This window comes from Leptodactylus fuscus, chromosome 10 (genome assembly GCF_031893055.1).
Source record: "Leptodactylus fuscus isolate aLepFus1 chromosome 10, aLepFus1.hap2, whole genome shotgun sequence".
Lineage (NCBI taxonomy): Eukaryota > Metazoa > Chordata > Amphibia > Anura > Leptodactylidae > Leptodactylus > Leptodactylus fuscus.
In genome coordinates this window covers 6,381,774-6,402,500 of record NC_134274.1, presented here as the reverse complement: position 1 = coordinate 6,402,500, position 20,727 = coordinate 6,381,774, and the positions used below count along the sequence as shown (strand labels likewise).

Sequence of the window (20,727 nt, the reverse complement as noted above, 5' to 3'; positions counted from 1 at the left end):
TCCAATGGACCTAAATGGGAGAGTCGGAGGTTTCTGCTACAAATCTGCAGGTGTGAAGTCTCTCTAAAGGGCGATATTGTTGTTTTCCCTGGTAGGTTCAGGGACTTGTCCATGACACTTACTCCACTTGTCCTGGCTACTAGCCATCCTTCACCCCTTGCTAGCCATACTGTACAGAACAATTTACTTTCCCTCCAGTAGTAATGTAGTGTCCGCTCCTGGACCCGCTCGGCCTATATCCCGCTACTCCCACCCAAATAACCTATTCGTAAGATCTTGTGTCTAAGGCCTGAATGGCCAGATTGGCAAGGAAAACACCTAAAATTCCACCAGGGGGAGGAGCCATCCCTACTGCGCTCCTTTCTCCTCCAATCCGCTGCATGGATCATTGCCATCCCTGTCCCAGGAAATCCCTTTAATCTGCAGCCTGGCCTTTAACTATAGACACACGAGGTCACCCCCAGATCTCGGGGGCGCTGAAACCGTTTTGGAGAACAAAAACAACCAGGAAACTTTTTCATTTTAAGTATCTGAATTTTTTTTTTTTATAAAGTTCACACATCTTTGCGCCCTCCATTCCAGGGACAAAGTCCAACTAAGTGTCATCCATCTATGGTTAATGTCATGGCGGCGTGTCCAGCGTCACACGGTCAGTGTACGGCCGGCTCGGAACATTCTGAGGGTGGGGGAGGGGAGAGGGGGTTGTAGAATTACAGAAGATTCGGGGTAGTTTTGGTCGTTCATCATTTCTTGCCTTTCTGTAGAATGAGGTTGTCACTGAAAAGAGAAGCAAAATCAGAGAGTGAGGCATGTGACAAGAGACAGTGAAGTCATGTTAGACAGGGGATTGCAGAAGTATTCACCCCCCCCCCCCCCCCCCCATATCTGGCTTCTAAATCCCTCTATATACATGTTGTACGGTGCTGGTCACACTCCCCAGCAGAAGCCAAATGTAGTCCTAGTAGCATGCTGAAGGGGTTGAATACTTATGCAAGTGGCTTTTGATTATCTGGCTGATAACAGGGAACAAATAAACAAAATAGAAGCAACCTATCCATGAAGCAGGGACTCACCTTGCTCTGTGGGATTCACATCGTGCCGAAGAAGAAAAGAAAAGAAAAAAAAAAAGTTAGTAAATGCAATAAAAACTACAAACCCCAAATGTCCAATATGTGGATGGCCGGGGGTGCACATACTATCAGACATGTAGTGTATATAACTAAGCAAGGACCTGCAGGTGGGGCGCCGTGTATATCCGGTGAGATGGTTGGACACAAAGTATAGGACAACTATTTTCTATAGTCACCCCCCCCCCTCTACATCTTACAGACCCCAAGACAATGGTGGCGTCTTATGCCGGTAAGTCAGAATCGTCCTCACCTGGTGAAGGAGACGTCCTGGAGATTGAGGACCAGGTTGTCAGCGTTCAGATAGACACGGTTCTGGGATGCTGCGATCTGAAAGGAATTAATAATAGGAATGTCAGCAGAGAGAACGAGCCCCCTAGTGGTGGGGTATATGAGTATATTCTACAACAGGGGGTCTCCTTCTATACACACACACACACACACATTACTCACCGTCTTTGCTATGCTCTGCGCCGCCCGGATCCGCCTCAGTTTCAAGTATCCGGGATTTTTGCCGAGAGCATCACCGATGTAAGAGACAGTCAAGGAAAAGAAGAAGACGATGGCGGCCATTATAAGAATCCCACGTCCCCCCCCCCCTCCTCAATAGAAGCTCCCCCTCCCCCAATCAGAGTCAGGTCTGACTAAGGATATCATCTTGGCAGCGGCGGCTTCTCCCTCAGCCTGGACAATCTTCTGTTTCTGGTCCTGCTTGGCCTTCTCCACCAAGAACTGAGCTCGCTGCGCCTCCTGCTGGGCTGTGAGGACAGACACAAGTTGTCAGAAACCCACAATGGAAAGATTCCGCGCCTATTAACGTCCCAATTTATTTTCACCACAGTCAGAGCCCAGTTTTCTGATACAGAGCTCCAAACCTGCTGCATAAAGTAACAAAGTCTATAATTGAGTCTGCATGCAGTCACCACTAGAGGGAGCCTATGACAATGGATCAAGGGAGCTGTATAAATCCAAATACAGAGCACTCCCCCTGGTGGTGGATACAGGCAGCCATAATTTTAGAATTTGGAGCTTTGTATCAGAAATATGCTGCAACTTCTCACCATAACAGATTACGTAGTGACTGTGGTCGGTGGGTTGTGCAGACCCTGTGGGTGAAGGTGCGAGCTCACTCACCCACTTGCTTGGACTCGACGGCCGCTGTGTATTCTCTGCTGAAGCTCAGCTCGGTGATGGCCACGTCGTCCAGGATCAGACTGAAATCCTTTGCTCGTTCCGTCAACTCCCGACGGATCAAGAGAGAGACCTGCAAGGACATAAAACATGTGAGCGGAAGCAGGAAGTGCAATGTGTGCACCCATCAAATACTTCCCCATAACACAACTCAGATTCCTCAGGACAACCTGTCCCCAAATGACTTCACTTATAAAGGGTAACCTCTATAATACACCCCATTATAAACCCCTCCACCCCAGGGGGGGCATTACCTGGGCTCTCTGTGTGATGAGCTGTGAGGCATTGAATTTGGCCACCACACTCTTCAGGACCTCGTTCACAATGGAGGGCAGGACTCGCTCATCATAATCCAGGCCGAGCCGCTGGTACAACTGGGGGAGCTCAGAGGCCAGAGGGCGAGAGAGGACACGCAGGGTGATGTTCACCATCTGCAGATCTGGAGAAGAAGAAGAATTCCATCAGGTCCATAGAGAGAGGAGAACGGCACATACATGACAGTCACATGTCATTCTACATCATGGATACATTCTGTATTCTACTCCAGAGCTGCGCTCACTAGGATTCTACACTCACCGGCCACTTTATTAGGTACACCATGCTAGTAACGGGTTGGACCCCCTTTTGCCTTCAGAACTGCCTCAATTCTTCGTGGCATAGATACAACAAGGTGCTGGAAGCATTCCTCAGAGATTTTGGTCCATATTGACATGATGGCATCACACAGTTGCAGTCGCAGATTTGTCGGCTGCACATCCATGATGCGAATCTCCCGTTCCACCACATCCCAAAGATGCTCCTCTATTGGATTGAGATCTGGTGACTGTGGAGGCCATTGGAGTACAGTGAACTCATTGTCATGTTCAAGAAACCAGTCTGAGATGATTCCAGCTTTATGACATGGCATTGCATTATCCTGCTGAAAGTAGCCATCAGATGTTGGGTACATTGTGGTCATAAAGGGATGGACATGGTCAGCAACAATACTCAGGTAGGCTTTGGCGTTGCAACGATGCTCAATTGGTACCAAGGGGCCCAAAGAGTGCCAAGAAAATATTCCCCACACCATGACACCACCACCACCAGCCTGAGCCGTTACCGATACAAGGCAGGATGGATCCATGCTTTCATGTTGTTGACGCCAAATTCTGACCCTACCATCTGAATGTCGCAGCAGAAATCGAGACTCATCAGACCAGGCAACGTTTTTCCAATCTTCAATTGTCCAATTTCGATGAGTTTGTGCAAATTGTAGCCTCAGTTTCCTGTTCTTAGCTGAAAGGAGTGGCACCCGGTGTGGTCTTCTGCTGCTGTAGCCCATCTGCCTCAAAGTTGGACGTACTGTGCGGCATTCAGAGATGCTCTTCTGGCTACCTTGGTTGTAACGGGTGGCTATTTGAGTCACTGTTGCCTTTCTATCAGCTGGAACCAGTCTGGCCATTCTCCTCTGACCTCTGGCATCAACAACGCATTTCCGCCCACAGAACTGCCGCTCACTGGATGTTTTTTCTTTTTCGGAACATTCTCTGTAAACCCTAGAGATGGTTGTGCGTGAAAATCCCAGTAGATCAGCAGTTTCTGAAATACTCAGACCAGCCCTTCTGGCACCAACAACCATGCCACGTTCAAAGGCACTCAAATCACCTTTCTTCCCCATACTGATGCTCGGTTTGAACTGCAGGAGATTGTCTTGACCATGTCTACATGCCTAAATGCACTGAGTTGCCGCCATGTGATTGGCTGATTAGAAATTAAGTGTTAACGAGCAGTTGGACAGGTGTACCTAATAAAGTGGCCGGTGAGTGTATATAGGATAGGGTGACACTGTCTCAGGTTCTCACCTTTGGACCCAGTTGGGGAGGAGATTTTTCGGGGTTTTGCTCTGATATCATAGATAATTGGATACTGGAACCAGGGGAATCTGTTAAATACAAGACATGATAAGTCAGCAACACTGAACATGGAGGAAACCGTCAGCAATAACCCACAGACCTACACACGAGCTGTAACACCTCACTCTGAGTATAATCAGATCATCTGAGGTCACTTTTATATTCACACCCTGAGGATTTCTGGGTGACATCACTAGGCCGGTAAGTCATTCTGGGCTCTAGGAAAGCTGAGTGACTCTATGATGGACAAGCCGTACCTGAAGTGAAGCCCCTCAGCGAGGATTGTGTCGTGCTGCACACCCCCGATCCGGTTGAAGAAGATGGCTCTGTGACCGCCCTCCACTGCGGAGAGAGACAGGGGTGAGATACGGCACAGGGTCAGGGGGTCGGAGGTTTCGGGGAATGGGGGCACTTACCTGTAAAGACAGATTCCTTGATGGCATAGCCCACAGCACCGGCACCCAGCAGCAGCTTCAGCCCCGTCCCCAGACCCCGGGGCCCGGCGGGCAGACGACCTGCAAAGTCTTTTAAGTTCTGAGCCATGATCTGCGGAGGAAGAAGATGAAGGAGGTCACGGAAGAGATTTAAACGGGTGGTCCAGGTAAGATGTCAGTGATAACTGCTCCTTGCATGCTGATACACGAACAATCCGGCCCCTGTATCTGCAGCGCCTGGTCAGGGCAGGTACGTGATGGAGACAAGGAGGGGCTGAAACCAAATCTGTATAGAGGTGCAGTAAATATTCTACATACATTAAGGGGGGGGTCATCAACCTAAATCTGACACCCCAATCCCCTGCGATCAGGCGTTTGTGTGCTGATGATGTCGTGTGCATTGGTCACATGCAGCTCAGTCCCATTCAAGTGAAGGAGACTGAACTGTAATACTAAACACCACCACTATACAAGGTATGGCGCTGTGCTTGGTGTTCAGTGAAGAAGCTTCAGCCCTCATCTGCTGTCTCTTTAATCTGTGGGGGTCCCAGGGGTCAGACCTCCCCACCCCCCTACCAATCACATATGGATGACCTATAATAGCCACAGTAATGTGTGACCAGAGGGGGCTCTGACCACTGAGCTCAGAGCCCCCCAATCAACACTGATGACTGAGAAATCTGCAAATCCCTAATTTGGGACACTGGCACATCAAGGTTTACACGTCAGACCAGTGCAGCCCCTCCCCCTTTATACTGGTAATGATGGGAGTCAGAGAATTACCACTCCTTACATCAGACAGAGGTCACATGACCGGAGGACCACAGAGGGAACACCTACTCCATGGGGGCAACTACAACTCCCAGCAGGGTATGATAAGAGATATAGTATCACAGCAGCTGGGGAATTAGAGGTTACAGGAGATTGGAGAAGGGGCGTCTGACCCAAACCTTCACCCCCCCCCCCCCCCCACCTCCTACCCTAACCTTGACCTCCTGACCCTCCTCCATCCGACCTAGTCTCCTATTCGTTTCTGACCCCTCCCTCGTTTGTTTTAAAGGGGTACTCCAGGCAAATTGGAAAGGTCAGAGGTAAATTAATAAATATGCGATGGTCACCCCTCCCCCCTGCTCCTCTGTTTCGGTGTTGGGTCCCCGCTCCATCTCACACCCGCACTGGACAAAGTTGCTGAGAAAAGCGCTGCGGCCAGTCAGTGGTATCAGCGGTCACATATTGGATACCAGTGACATCATCGGTACCCAACATCATGTGGCTACTAAGCCCAGGGATTGGCTGTAGCCTTTCGCAGCCAAAATCCCCATGTCACCCTGACCTAAGGGGAACCTGTCAGCAGGTTTAGGGCCAGCACAGGAAGAGCCGCTCTATACCGGACACAGCGCCACCTCTGTCCATGAGTTAAGTCTGGCTGTAATACCATACACCACCTGTAGACAGGAGTGGCGCTGTTCTATAAGGAATAAGCCATATTTAAGCAAACCTGAACAACCCCTTTAAGGTGGGGTTCGAATGACCTGGTTTGTGGACAGCCTAGGGGCCCCAAACTTGGCAGCAGGCTCCGTTAACCCCCTCTATGCCACCTGGACCAAAGCGTCGGCCACAAACAAATCACAGAAAACGATACAAAAATGTAACAAAGTTAAAAAGATGTAAATTACGTGACCGAAGGGCAAGCAGGATACTGAGCAAGCAGGACACCTCAAACTGGACTGGCCACCTCTTATACAAGTAACAATAGCACAGACCTGGGGTGACTTTAGTCATGTGACCAAACTATTTCGCACATTGGCGGTTCCGTGCTGCGGCACGGCTTTATTTTAGATCACATCATAGACCGATCGCAGTCCTAACTAGACATGACAGTGCAGTTTTTGATGACAAAGCCGTGTGTGACTTGCAACCAAAATTGCACCAGTTACGGTTTTTGGCGCCAGTTGCGTTGCGCTCACATTACATCACCAGGACCAGAACAATAACCAGAAAACACAAAATGATAATTCACTAAGGCGACCAATGTCACTGAAACGCAACAATAACGCTTCAAGTGACACGTGTGAATGAGTCCTATACCAGCCCGCCGCATGGCGCCCCCTACATACATGACACATACATGTAACCGGCCCCCCATAGTCTCCCCGCTGCTCACCCTTCTTCTGCAGCTCTCACGTGTCCCCTCCTGTATGTCAGCCCCGGCAGTAGAAGGACACCGGAAGTGTGCCCCCACCTGTCAGCTCCGGCCTGCCGCTTCTCTCCCCCGCGCTATAGTTCCGCTGCTACGCGTCACGTGACTCGCCAACCCCAACATGGCGCCGGCACCGGAAGTTGCTCTCTCATACCATCTGCATCCATAGCAAACATGGCGACGCGCAGGGGACCCACGAGTGGAAACCGTGCAGATGAAGAGGAGCCCCAAATAAAGCGGCGGAAAGACAAGAGGCTGATCGTGTTACTGGAGGGGGCCAGCCTGGAGACCGTGCGGGTAAAATAAGGCGTGACTGGGGTACTACAAGTATCAGCATGCCCCTGATCTCTGGGTGGGTGCTCACTGGCTGTACTGGTGCACATAAGGATTGATATCCATGTGAGGTTGGGGGTGACACATCCATAGGATCCTTCACCCCCACAATCAGTAAAATGGTTTGGCCCGTGTAACCTCACAGCTGGTGCCTGGCATGTACCATTACAGTCAATAGGGGGGTACTTGTTCTTTATGCCATAAATGTCTATAATTCAGGCCTTACATGTGGTGACTACAGGGCCTAGACGGGGCTTCTTACTCGGCACCAGGCTGGTAGACTTCCCCTTGAAGACCTAGATCGTCACCCACTGTATTGAAATCCCTATGACAACTCCTACTGGTTACTTTGCTTTTCTAATATTAGAATATAATTTCTTGTTCCAGGTGGGAAAATCCTACGAATTATTAAACTGCGACCAACATAAGAACATCTTGGTAAAGAACGGACGAGACCCCGGCGAGGTGCGGCCGGATATCACACACCAGGTTGGTGGTCTCCACTTACAGAGATATGGGGGTCCCCTCCATTATAGAGAGCGGTCCTGACATGCCCTATATTAGAATTGGGGGGCTCCGTGTTACTGCAGGAAACTATATCTATAGACGTCAGCTGATCGGCACAGGGTCCGGGCTCAGATTCAGGATTGTGCATATCGGACACCCTTTTAAAGACATTTTCCAGGCTTGGGGTCCCCAGGGATCGGTTGTTTTCCCCCTCAGTGTAGCCTCGCAGGTCATGTGACGTATCAATAATTAACTTAAAGGGGTCCTCCGAAACTTACACATAAGGGATCTAGATGGTCTGTCTATCGGATATGTCCTCCGTATCATATCTGTGGGTTCCAACTCTCAGACCCTGCGCTGATCAGCGGATGTGGCTGCTGGAATCTGTATACAAGGTATATACCCCTGCTCCTATTCCTTATAAGGTATATACCCCTGCTCCTATTCCTTATAAGGTATATACCCCTGCTCCTATTCCTTATAAGGTATATACCCCTGCTCCTATTCCTTATAAGGTATATACCCCTGCTCCTATTTCTTATAAGGTATATACCCCCTGCTCCTATTTCTTATAAGGTATATACCCCCTGCTCCTATTTCTTATAAGGTATATACCCCCTGCTCCTATTCCTTATAAGGTATATACCCCCTGCTCCTATTCCTTATAAGGTATATACCCCTGCTCCTATTTCTTATAAGGTATATACCCCCTGCTCCTATTCCTTATAAGGTATATACCCCTGCTCCTATTCCTTATAAGGTATATACCCCCTGCTCCTATTACTTATAAGGTATATACCCCCTGCTCCTATTTCTTATAAGGTATATACCCCCTGCTCCTATTCCTTATAAGGTATATACCCCTGCTCCTATTTCTTATAAGGTATATACCCCCTGCTCCTATTCCTTATAAGGTATATACCCCTGCTCCTATTCCTTATAAGGTATATACCCCTGCTCCTATTCCTTATAAGGTATATACCCCTGCTCCTATTCCTTATAAGGTATATACCCCTGCTCCTATTCCTTATAAGGTATATACCCCTGCTCCTATTCCTTATAAGGTATATACCCCTGCTCCTAGTCTTGTGTCTGGAGCGTTGCTGTCCCGTGCCTGTTCCTGTTCAATGAGCCTACGGGGCCCCCACTAATGTGATATTGGATCGAACATCCCTATTCATGTCCCGGGGACCCCCTTAGAGCGGCGCGGTGCCGCCATGTAATATAATGTCACTGATGGCGACGTATTGATCTCTCCAGAGCCTGCTGATGTTATTGGACAGTCCCCTGAACCGGGCCGGATTATTACAAGTTTATATCCACACACAGAAGAACGTTCTCATTGAGGTGAACCCGCAGACCCGCATCCCCCGAACCTTCCCCCGATTCTGCGGCCTGATGGGTAGGTAGCCGTTCACACGTGCCCTTCGTGTCTCTACCGCGCACAATTCACTGACTTTATTCGTGTCTCTTCTAGTACAACTGCTGCATAAGCTGAGTGTCAGAGCGGCCGACGGACCCCAGAAACTCTTAAAGGTGAGAGCACCCCAAAAACCTGAAGGTCTGCAGGAGGGGATGACCTCCCCCCACCACCATGACTCCTAACCCTGCATCTCCTATTGTTTGCAGAGACACAGCGCCACATGCATGGTTGTGGCTGTGTCCGGTATTGCAATCCAGGCTTTAATTTACTTGATTATATTTTTTCTCTAGGTTATTAAGAACCCGATCACAGATCACCTCCCCGCGGGCTGTCTGAAGGTCGCCACCTCATTTCAGGGCCAGTGCGTACCCTGTGTGCGAGATCTTGTCCCATCCGTAGAACCAATGATGATCGTAATTGGAGCGTTCGCACACGGATCGGTGAGTCTCCCTTGTGTGGCAGCAGAACAGTCGGTCAAAAGTTGGAAAGTCTATTGGATGTGCTTAGGATTATTTCAGAAATGGCGCCACATCTTTCTACAAGTTATGTGCACATCCGCTCCATTGAAATGAATGGATCTGGGCTGCAATACCGGGCACAGCCTGTGGATAGCAGTGGCGCTCTTTGTGAAATAAATCCATCCTGAGTAACACTTTTAATCCATGGTAGAGGTTCCCTTTAAACATGGGGTCAGCTGAGGAAATGGGAGTCTCCCGGGGTAAGCGGAGGACCCCTATATGACAGTTGTATAAACAGGTATTATCCTGTGCAATGCAGTAAAACTAAAGCCCACTAGGTGGTGCTGCCTATGGACATTCCTGGATACAACTGTAACAACCCCTCAGCTTTGATAGGTAATAGAGAAGAAGAGGTTTTCGATATTAACAAGAATATTTCTACTCACTGTCAGCAAGCAGAGAATACAGGACAGGAATGAAGATCGATGTAAGGCTGGGAGTTGTTGTCCTCCAGGCTTTTAACCCTTTCCCGTTCATCCACCCCTTTCTTGCAGGTCGATGTAGATTTCACAGAACGTTGCGTCTCCATCAGTCAGTATCCTCTGTCCGCCGCCCTGACCTGCGCCAAGATCTGCTCCGCCTTCGAAGAAGTCTGGGGGGTGGTATGAAGTCGGCGACCATCTTGTGGCATCTTTTACTTCCAAAGAAGTTTTTTTGTTTTTTTTGTGTCTGTTATTAACCCTGTAATTGCTGTAAATTCTTCTTATAAAAAACAAAAAAAAACCCTATCCTCTGGATGTGACTATATTATATTTCCAAACCTCTGTAAGTCTCTGTTCACACACGGTAGAATTTATTGCAAGTCGTAGAAAAATCTGCAGCACAATCTGCCGTGTCTGAATGCGCCTTGAAAGATAACCCTTTTACACCATCTATGGGCATCCTCTGCCGCTGCTACAAGACTACAGCACAGGTGCACTGATTGCGGGCACGATACGTATAGATGTATATGGCGTATACTGTACGGAATATTGTGTCGTCTTATGTGTACAGTATAGATAGGAGGGGCTCAGTGAGCCTATGGAGAGAGGGGGAGGCGGATGTGTACATATAGCTACACCATAGGTCACCATGTATCCGTTCTATCACAGTATACAATATAACAATAGTATAATACATTGCAGTGCATGAGCATTGCCATGTATTGTACTAGTGATCAGACACCATGGGCTGCAAGACCACCAAGTCGGGCATGAAAGCCCCTCCCACAGTCGGGCACCTTCTGCTTTTGTCTGGAGGGATGATGGGAGGCAGAACATACGACCATGTCATCATAACTTTTATTTAATACATTTTACGAGGCGCCGCCGCAATGATTTTCACTTCATGCATTTTATTTCAGATCTTATATAAATCTATATTAATCATGTATAATGAAGAATTCTGCAGATTTCTATTTCAATTTGTTTCAATTCCTCAACATATTCGAGATTTCTATATAGAACATCCATGTTTGAAGCTTAGACTCTGTTCAGACCTAATACTTGTCACAGCTGAGAGTAAAAGGAGACGTTTCATCACCCCCATCTGTCTGCATTATTTAATAGCTGCTGCTCCACTGACTCCAGCGCAGTTGGAATTTTTTCTCTAGCCCCCACCGTTCCTGAGTAATCACTGCTGTTAGATTCAGCATCATTAAGCGCTCTACTCTTAAGTGGGCGGTCCTGGACTAGAGCAGGTAGTCTGGCACCGCCCACCTCATAGTAAAATGCATAATAAACATTCTGGGTATTGAAACTAACAGTAATGATAGCTCAGGAACGGTGGGGGCTAGAGAAAAAATTCCAACTGCGCTGGAATCAGTAGATTGGAGACTATTGAAAGGTGCAGAGATAGGGAGGTGGTGAAAAGTCCCTTTAAAAAGCACAAGAGTGTCTGTTACAATGTATCAGTGCAGCGAAAACAGCCAAAGCCAGGCAGAGGATTGTCTTGATAGAACAGTTTGTAATAAGCCCTCAGCGAAGACAAGCATCAGGTTTGTAATGGGTTTTGGCCAAGAATGTTCCCATTCACTGACAGCAAGCCAAGATTTTGAAAATGTTGAGAAATTGTAACAAAGTATGTTAGAAATTTTCAGAAAAAAATGGAACACCCCGTTTCTTGTCAATGGGGTTTGTACAATCTAAGAAAGTGTTGTGGATATGCAGAGATGGGTTATTAAGGCAGCGTGTTCACCCACAATGGACGGCGACCAGATCATCCTTGGTGTGGTGGTCACTCGTCGTCCGCCGGTCACTGACGTCCATTGGACAGATTGACAACGATATGAAAGCAATAACATGAAAACAGCCGATAATAATCAAGTAAAGCCGTAACCCCGGACACGTTGTCAGGAACATTCAGTAGGTTCACAGTCATCCTCTTTATACTTTGCGGAAGGTTTGTAGGCAGACGGCGTCCCCTGCTGTCAATTCCTTGAAAAAAAAATAAAAAAAAAAATTAAAAGGTAACGACAGCCCAAAAATTCAGCATCGGAATCCCCCTTAAATTACTGACTCCTTTGTGTGCATGAGGCCGAAAGGCTATGTACAAAGGAAACTTAAGCAGGTAAAGCAACAATCTTGGCTTTGGCTTTGAGTAAAGTGATATCTTACCGTATACAAGAAATCTCCCTCCAGCCATTGTTTCCAGCCACGGTTTGGCACCTCCCCCTTCTGGACACAAATCAGTTTCTTACCGTCCCAGGTCACAGTTGTCTGTGGGAACAAAATCTGTTATTGCTACATGTAAATTGTATATGGAAGAAACCGGACAGGTCCTCTATATACTACACTGTACAGGACAGGTCCTCTATATACTACACCACACAGGACAGGTCCTCTATATACTACACTGTACAGGACAGGTCCTCTATATACTACACCACACAGGACAGATCCTCTATATACTACACCACACAGGACAGGTCCTCTATATACTACACCACACAGGACAGGTCCTCTATATACTACACTGTACAGGACAGGTCCTCTATATACTAAACTGTACAGGACAGGTCCTCTATATACTACACCACACAGCACAGGTCCTCTATATACTACACCACACAGGACAGGTCCTCTATATACTACACTGTACAGGACAGGTCCTCTATATACTACACTGTACAGGACAGGTCCTCTATATACTACACCACACAGGACAGATCCTCTATATACTACACCACACAGGAGAGACCCTCTATATACTACACCACACAGGACAGGTCCTCTATATACTACACCACACAGGACAGGTCCTCTATATACTACACTGTACAGGACAGGTCCTCTATATACTACACCACACAGGACAGATCCTCTATATACTACACCACACAGGACAGGTCTTCTATATACTACACCACACAGGACAGGTCTTCTATATACTACACCACACAGGACAGATCCTCTATATACTACACCACACAGGAGAGGTCCTCTATATACTACACCACACAGGAGAGATCCTCTATATACTACACCGCACAGGACAGATCCTCTATATACTACACCACACAGGACAGGTCTTCTATATACTACACAACACAGGACATGTCCTCTATATACTACACTACACAGGACAGATCCTCTATATACTACACCACACAGGACAGATCCTCTATATACTACACCACACAGGACAGGTCTTCTATATACTACACCACACAGGACAGATCCTCTATATACTACACCACACAGGACAGGTCCTCTATATACTACACCACACAGGACAGGTCCTCTATATACTACACCACACAACACAGGTCCTCTATATACTACACCACACAGGACAGGTCCTCTATATACTACACCACACAGGACAGATCCTCTATATACTACACCACACAGGACAGATCCTCTATATACTACACCACACAGGACAGGTCCTCTATATACTACACCACACAGGACAGGTCCTCTATATACTACACCACACAGGACAGGTCCTCTATATACTACACCACACAGGACAGATCCTCTATATACTACACCACACAGGACAGATCCTCTATATACTACACCACACAGGACAGATCCTCTATATACTACACCACACAGGAGAGATCCTCTATATACTACACCACACAGGACAGATCCTCTATATATTACACCACACAGGACAGGTCCTCTATATACTACACCACACAGGAGAGATCCTCTATATACTACACCACACAGGACAGATCCTCTATATACTACACCGCACAGGACAGATCCTCTATATACTACACCACACAGGACAGGTCCTCTATATACTACACTGTACAGGACAGGTCATCTATATACTACACCACACAGTACAGGTCCTCTATATACTACACCACACAGGACAGATCCTCTATATACTACACCACACAGGACAGATCCTCTATATACTACACCACACAGGACAGATCCTCTATATACTACACCACACAGGACAGGTCCTCTATATACTACACTGTACAGGACAGGTCCTCTATATACTACACCACACAGTACAGGTCCTCTATATACTACACCACACAGGACAGATCCTCTATATACTACACCACACAGGACAGATCCTCTATATACTACACTGTACAGGACAGGTCCTCTATATACTACACCACACAGTACAGGTCCTCTATATACTACACCACACAGGACAGATCCTCTATATACTACACCACACAGGACAGATCCTCTATATACTACACCACACAGGACAGATCCTCTATATACTACACCACACAGGACAGGTCCTCTATATACTACACTGTACAGGACATGTCCTCTATATACTACACCACACAGTACAGGTCCTCTATATACTACACCACACAGGACAGATCCTCTATATACTACACCACACAGGACAGATCCTCTATATACTACACCACACAGGAGAGATCCTCTATATACTACACCACACAGGAAAGATCCTCTATATACTACACCACACAGGACAGGTCCTCTATATACTACACCACACAGGACAGGTCCTCTATATACTACACCACACAGGACAGGTCCTCTATATACTACACTGTACAGGACAGGTCCTCTATATACTACACCACACAGGACAGGTCCTCTATATACTACACCACACAGGACAGGTCCTCTATATACTACACCACACAGGACAGATCCTCTATATACTACACCACACAGGACAGATCCTCTATATACTACACCACACAGGACAGATCCTCTATATACTACACCACACAGGACAGATCCTCTATATACTACACTGTACAGGACAGGTCCTCTATATACTACACCACACAGTACAGGTCCTCTATATACTACACCACACAGGACAGATCCTCTATATACTACACCACACAGGACAGATCCTCTATATACTACACCGTACAGGACAGGTCCTCTATATACTACACCACACAGGACAGGTCCTCTATATACTACACCACACAGGACAGGTCCTCTATATGCTACACCACACAGGACAGGTCCTCTATATACTACACCACACAGGACAGATCCTCTATATACTACACCACACAGGACAGGTCCTCTATATACTACACCACACAGGACAGGTCCTCTATATACTACACCACACAGGACAGGTCCTCTATATACTACACCACACAGGACAGGTCCTCTATATACTACACCACACAGGACAGATCCTCTATATACTACACCACACAGGACAGATCCTCTATATACTACACCACACAGGACAGATCCTCTATATACTACACCACACAGGACAGATCCTCTATATACTACACCACACAGGACAGGTCCTCTATATAGTACACCACACAGGACAGGTCCTCTATATACTACACCACACAGGACAGGTCCTCTATATACTACACCACACAGGACAGATCCTCTATATACTACACCACACAGGACAGGTCCTCTATATACTACACCACACAGGACAGGTCCTCTATATACTACACCACACAACACAGGTCCTCTATATACTACACCACACAGGACAAATCCTCTATATACTACACCACACAGGACAGATCCTCTATATACTACACCACACAGGACAGATCCTCTATATACTACACCACACAGGACAGGTCCTCTATATACTACACCACACAGGACAGGTCCTCTATATACTACACCACACAGGACAGGTCCTCTATATACTACACCACACAGGAAAGGCTCTCTCTCTGTATATGTACATCTTCAGTGTATACTGTATAGAGTATCTACATGGTGAATGCTCAGCTTTTTGGTTTGCAATGTCATTTTGCAGCCGTGTTATGATTCTGTATATTTCTGGCCTTCCGCAGAGCTCCTTGTGTCCTGCTGCTGGCGTTCCTGAGCTATCAGGTTCTTTGTCCGTTCTTTCTATTACTGATTAGTGAGATGTTTTTGATATTTCATGCACTAGATGTGTTGTATTTCTCACCACCACTAGGTGGCAGTCTATCGCACTATTATCCGCAGGTTATATATAATAACTGTGAATATTTTGTGTCTATTATTTTTAGCCATTAACTCAAGGTTGAGATGAATAATAAGGTTGCGTTGCTGCTGCAGGCAAAGATAAGTCATTGTGGGAGGATTGTGAGCGCTGATCATACAGAAGCAGGAACATGTAGATGTCAGTAGGACAAAAGCCGTATTATGTCATACACAGATGAGTCTATGTGATGGGTGTTCTTCTATTTTATCTTTGTGTGTGGGATATAGGCAAAGCCGAGTCTATCAGTCCATAAAAAATAGTCCTCAACATTGTCACCCCCATCATAGTACAAGCATATCTAGGGTGTAATAGTAATAACAATAGTAATAAAGTTACAGAGTAACAGTCCTGGTTGTCTAGGGTGTCATAGAGTTAATGGTAATGGTCCTGGTTATCTGGGGTGTCATTGGGTATTGGTTCTGATTCTCTAGGGTGTCAGAGGTTTCATAGTAATGGTTTTGGGTGCCATAGAGTTAATAATGTTGGTTCTGGTTGTCTAGAGTGTCAGAGGATTAATAGTAACAGCTCTGGTCATCTAGGGTATCATAGGGTTAATAGTAACAGCCCTGGTCGTCTAGGGTATCATAGGGTTAATAGTAACAGCCCTGGTCGTCTAGGGTATCATAGGGTTAATAGTAACAGCCCTGGTCGTCTAGGGTATCATAGGGTTAATAGTAACGGCCCTGGTCGTCTAGGGTATCATAGGGTTAATAGTAACGGCCCTGGTCGTCTAGGGTATCATAGGGTTAATAGTAACAGCTCTGGTCATCTAGGGTATCATAGGGTTAATAGTAACAGCCCTGGTCGTCTAGGGTATCATAGGGTTAATAGTAACGGCCCTGGTCGTCTAGGGTATCATAGGGTTAATAGTAACAGCTCTGGTCATCTAGGGTATCATAGGGTTAATAGTAACGGCCCTGGTCGTCTAGGGTATCATAGGGTTAATAGTAACGGCCCTGGTCGTCTAGGGTATCATAGGGTTAATAGTAACGGCCCTGGTCGTCTAGGGTATCATAGGGTTAATAGTAACGGCCCTGGTCGTCTAGGGTATCATAGGGTTAATAGTAACGGCCCTGGTCGTCTAGGGTATCATAGGGTTAATAGTAACGGCCCTGGTCGTCTAGGGTATCATAGGGTTAATAGTAACGGCCCTGGTCGTCTAGGGTATCATAGGGTTAATAGTAACGGCCCTGGTCGTCTAGGGTATCATAGGGTTAATAGTAACGGCCCTGGTCGTCTAGGGTATCATAGGGTTAATAGTAACGGCCCTGGTCGTCTAGGGTATCATAGGGTTAATAGTAACGGCCCTGGTCGTCTAGGGTATCATAGGGTTAATAGTAACGGCCCTGGTCGTCTAGGGTATCATAGGGTTAATAGTAACGGCCCTGGTCGTCTAGGGTATCATAGGGTTAATAGTAACGGCCCTGGTCGTCTAGGGTATCATAGGGTTAATAGTAACGGCCCTGGTCGTCTAGGGTATCATAGGGTTAATAGTAACGGCCCTGGTCGTCTAGGGTATCATAGGGTTAATAGTAACGGCCCTGGTCGTCTAGGGTATCATAGGGTTAATAGTAACGGCCCTGGTCGTCTAGGGTATCATAGGGTTAATAGTAACGGCCCTGGTCGTCTAGGGTATCATAGGGTTAATAGTAACGGCCCTGGTCGTCTAGGGTATCATAGGGTTAATAGTAACGGCCCTGGTCGTCTAGGGTATCATAGGGTTAATAGTAACGGCCCTGGTCGTCTAGGGTATCATAGGGTTAATAGTAACGGCCCTGGTCGTCTAGGGTATCATAGGGTTAATAGTAACGGCCCTGGTCGTCTAGGGTATCATAGGGTTAATAGTAACGGCCCTGGTCGTCTAGGGTATCATAGGGTTAATAGTAACGGCCCTGGTCGTCTAGGGTATCATAGGGTTAATAGTAACGGCCCTGGTCGTCTAGGGTATCATAGGGTTAATAGTAACAGCCCTGGTCGTCTAGGGTATCATAGGGTTAATAGTAACAGCCCTGGTCGTCTAGGGTATCATAGGGTTAATAGTAACAGCCCTGGTCGTCTAGGGTATCATAGGGTTAATAGTAACAGCCCTGGTCGTCTAGGGTATCATAGGGTTAATAGTAACAGCCCTGGTCGTCTAGGGTATCATAGGGTTAATAGTAACAGCCCTGGTCGTCTAGGGTATCAGAGGTTTATAGTAAGGGTTCTGGTTGTCTATGTTGATATAGAGTTAACAGTAATGGTCCTTGTTGTCTAGGGTATCATAGGGTTAATAGTAAGATTCCTCATTTGTTTAGGGTGTCATAGGGTTAATAGAAAGAGTCCTGGTTGTCTAGGGTGTCATAGAGTTAATGGTAGTGGCCCTGAATATCTAGGGTATCATAGGGTTAATAGTAATAGTCCAGATGGTTTGGGTTGCCATAGGGTTAATAGTAATGACCAAGGTTGTCTGGGATATTATAGGGTTAATAGTAATGGTCCTGGTTGCCTAAGGTGTCATAGAGTTAGTAGTAGAGGTCCTGGCTGTCTAGGGCCATGGTAGGGAACCTTCGGCTCTTCAGCTGCTGTGAAACTACAACTCCCAGCATGCTCCATTCACTTCCATGGGAGTTCCAAGAACAGCAGAGCCAGTATGCATGCTGGGAGTTGTAGTTTTGCAACAGCTGGAGAGCCGTACGTTCCCTACCCCTGGTCTAGGGTGTTATAGGGTTAATTGTATGGTCCTGGTTGTCTACGGTGCTATAGGGATAATAGTGATGGTCCTGGTCCTTGCTGGTTCAGTTGTAAACGTATGTAAGAGTTAATGATGATATCCCTGGTGGTCTAGAGTATCTTGTGAGTGATAGTTCGTGGGATTCTTCCTGATAGTATAGCATTGTAGGGGAATAGAGACATTTCATCGGTGGTCTAAGGTAACAGTAGTGACAGGAATACCCTTAGAGGTCTAAGTTAGTGGGTTTTATAGTAACATCCTTGATGGTCTACAGGAGTAAGATGTCAGTGGTAACATCCTTGGTGGTCTGGGAAGCAGTAGACCTAATGGTGGTCACTAGTGTAGTGTAACGCCTGTATACGGTGGATTTAACCTACATGTGATCACAAATATTTCCCACACTCCAGCAGGGGCGCCCTCACGTTCCGCAGATCTCTACCTTGCAGATTCGTCCGTCTATAATGGCAAGGTCTTCTTCAAATTCTTCCCCCAAATTGAAATCCATGTGGTAGTTCTTGAAGGTGCTGAAGGTTCGGATGATGACGTGGTTACCGTCCACTACGAATTCTTTCTCTGGGCGCAGAAGTAGCACGATCTTACGCAGGGCGATATTTAGTTCTAGAGTGATGAGAAAAAGTACAGGGCGGGGTTATAGGAATATTAATACAACGGCAATAGGCATTGTGAGGGCCCCGTCATAAAAATATACAATATCACTAGAAGAGTGAAGAGGCACCCCGGCATCTACCCAAAAACATTGTCACCCCATCATATACCCAAAACATTGTCACCCCATCATCTACCCAAAAACATTGACACCCCATCATATACCCAAAAACATTGTCACCCAATCATATACCCAAAAACATTGACACCCCACCATATACCCAAAAACATTGTCACCCCATCATATAGGTTTCTCTATGTAATGAATGCATGAATAATATGATATAGCAATTCTGTTTGGAAGCAACACCCTAAAGGCATCATATCCATTGGACGGAGCCTAGTAAGAACTGAGAAATCATATGATCGCTGTGAGGTCGGTTCCGGAGACTTCACGCCCACGGGGTCAGTTTTGGGTCTTTTCCTAAGGGGTCAATTGATATTGATTTCTCCTTCACCCAGACAGTAACTTAGGAGATGAAAGCTAACAGACAAGTTCCTAGTTTGGGGAAGCATTATACCCCAAAACATTGTCACCCCATCACATAACATCCAAAGCCATTGTTACCCTTTCTCATTATATCCAGTGACATCACAGCCAAAAACATTGCAACCCCACAACATTGTACCTGGAGACATTGTCACCTGACAAAATGATACCCTGTAATATTGTCATCCCATTAGATTGAACCCAAAATCTTTAAGACCCCATTATATTCGGAAGCACCCCGTGTCCCCTCCATACTGTGTCACACTATAATCTGGGGATGCTGTCCTGACCTTTGCACCCTCGCGCCTCTTTTACGTCTTAGACTAAGTGTTTGTTTCCTACCTAAAGCTTTGAGATATTCCTCCAGGTTGTCTTGAGACACCATCGCGTACCTTCCATTGAGCACTTCGGCCATGATGGCGCCCTGTTATATCACTATCTCCTGCCTGGGTTACTTCTACCTCATGTTCTGGGTCAGTCCTTGTCCCCGTCTGCCCCGTATCCGCCACGTTCCTCTCAGTAAATCACTTCCCTCACTCTCCGTCTGCGCGGCTTCTGCCTGATCTGTCTCCCTTTAATGTTCAGCCTAATCCCCATTATATCTCAGCCAGGCCCACACAGAAATATAATCCCAGATTATACCAACAGAAAACACAACATTAACCTGCAGTCTGCCAGGAGCGGCGCTCAGAATAGGGCCGATCCTGAGGATTATAGCACCTGCACGGCCAATTACATGGTGTCATCTATTTGGGAGGGGGGGGGGGGGGGTGCACCAGATATAGGAGACCCACCTGGGCCTGCATGGCCACC

At 46.8% G+C, this 20,727-nt stretch overlaps 3 protein-coding genes across 3 annotated transcripts; 1 reads left to right on the top strand and 2 right to left on the bottom strand.

Annotated features, from left to right (window-relative positions):
* Nucleotides 1–1,376: 1,376 nt before the first annotated feature.
* On the bottom strand, nucleotides 1,377–6,936 carry PHB2 (prohibitin 2). The gene is made up of 9 exons (XM_075257633.1): nucleotides 6,809–6,936; nucleotides 4,627–4,756; nucleotides 4,468–4,552; nucleotides 4,160–4,239; nucleotides 2,573–2,757; nucleotides 2,262–2,391; nucleotides 1,782–1,885; nucleotides 1,581–1,658; nucleotides 1,377–1,457 (listed from the first exon to the last, which is right to left on the bottom strand). The coding sequence occupies exons 2-9, from the start codon at nucleotides 4,751–4,753 to the stop codon at nucleotides 1,377–1,379; spliced, it is 870 nt and encodes a 289-aa protein (XP_075113734.1). The 5' UTR covers nucleotides 4,754–4,756; nucleotides 6,809–6,936.
* Nucleotides 6,937–7,006: 70 nt separating this feature from the next.
* On the top strand, nucleotides 7,007–10,303 carry EMG1 (EMG1 N1-specific pseudouridine methyltransferase). Its single transcript, XM_075258614.1, has 6 exons — nucleotides 7,007–7,141; nucleotides 7,565–7,666; nucleotides 8,945–9,086; nucleotides 9,162–9,220; nucleotides 9,398–9,547; nucleotides 10,120–10,303. The coding sequence occupies exons 1-6, from the start codon at nucleotides 7,019–7,021 to the stop codon at nucleotides 10,231–10,233; spliced, it is 690 nt and encodes a 229-aa protein (XP_075114715.1). The 5' UTR covers nucleotides 7,007–7,018; the 3' UTR covers nucleotides 10,234–10,303.
* Nucleotides 10,304–11,678: 1,375 nt separating this feature from the next.
* RBP5 (retinol binding protein 5) lies at nucleotides 11,679–20,337 on the bottom strand. Its single transcript, XM_075258125.1, has 4 exons — nucleotides 20,257–20,337; nucleotides 19,198–19,376; nucleotides 12,220–12,321; nucleotides 11,679–12,039 (listed from the first exon to the last, which is right to left on the bottom strand). Exons 1-4 carry the CDS (start codon nucleotides 20,327–20,329, stop codon nucleotides 11,989–11,991), a joined length of 405 nt encoding a protein of 134 aa, XP_075114226.1. The 5' UTR covers nucleotides 20,330–20,337; the 3' UTR covers nucleotides 11,679–11,988.
* Between the last annotated feature and the right edge of the window lie 390 nt (nucleotides 20,338–20,727).

What these genes read in the sequence shown, in the direction of transcription:
- EMG1 (XM_075258614.1), top strand. Translation starts at nt 7,019, where the DNA reads ATGGCGACGCGCAGGGGACCCACGAGTGGAAACCGTGCAGATGAAGAG. An exon ending in GGCCGGATATCACACACCAG is followed by an intron (nt 7,667 to 8,944) that starts GTTGGTGGTCTC and finishes TGATCTCTCCAG; the next exon opens with AGCCTGCTGATGTTATTGGA. An exon ending in CCGATTCTGCGGCCTGATGG is followed by an intron (nt 9,087 to 9,161) that starts GTAGGTAGCCGT and finishes TGTCTCTTCTAG; the next exon opens with TACAACTGCTGCATAAGCTG.
- PHB2 (XM_075257633.1), bottom strand. Translation starts at nt 4,753, where the DNA reads ATGGCTCAGAACTTAAAAGACTTTGCAGGTCGTCTGCCCGCCGGGCCC. An exon ending in CTCCCCAACTGGGTCCAAAG is followed by an intron (nt 2,758 to 4,159) that starts GTGAGAACCTGA and finishes CTTCTTCTCCAG; the next exon opens with ATCTGCAGATGGTGAACATC. An exon ending in CGCAGAGCATAGCAAAGACG is followed by an intron (nt 1,458 to 1,580) that starts GTGAGTAATGTG and finishes AATTCCTTTCAG; the next exon opens with ATCGCAGCATCCCAGAACCG.
- RBP5 (XM_075258125.1), bottom strand. Translation starts at nt 20,329, where the DNA reads ATGGCCGAAGTGCTCAATGGAAGGTACGCGATGGTGTCTCAAGACAAC. An exon ending in GGAATATCTCAAAGCTTTAG is followed by an intron (nt 19,377 to 20,256) that starts GTAGGAAACAAA and finishes TCATCACTCTAG; the next exon opens with AACTAAATATCGCCCTGCGT. An exon ending in AGGGAGATTTCTTGTATACG is followed by an intron (nt 12,040 to 12,219) that starts GTAAGATATCAC and finishes TTTTTTTTCAAG; the next exon opens with GAATTGACAGCAGGGGACGC.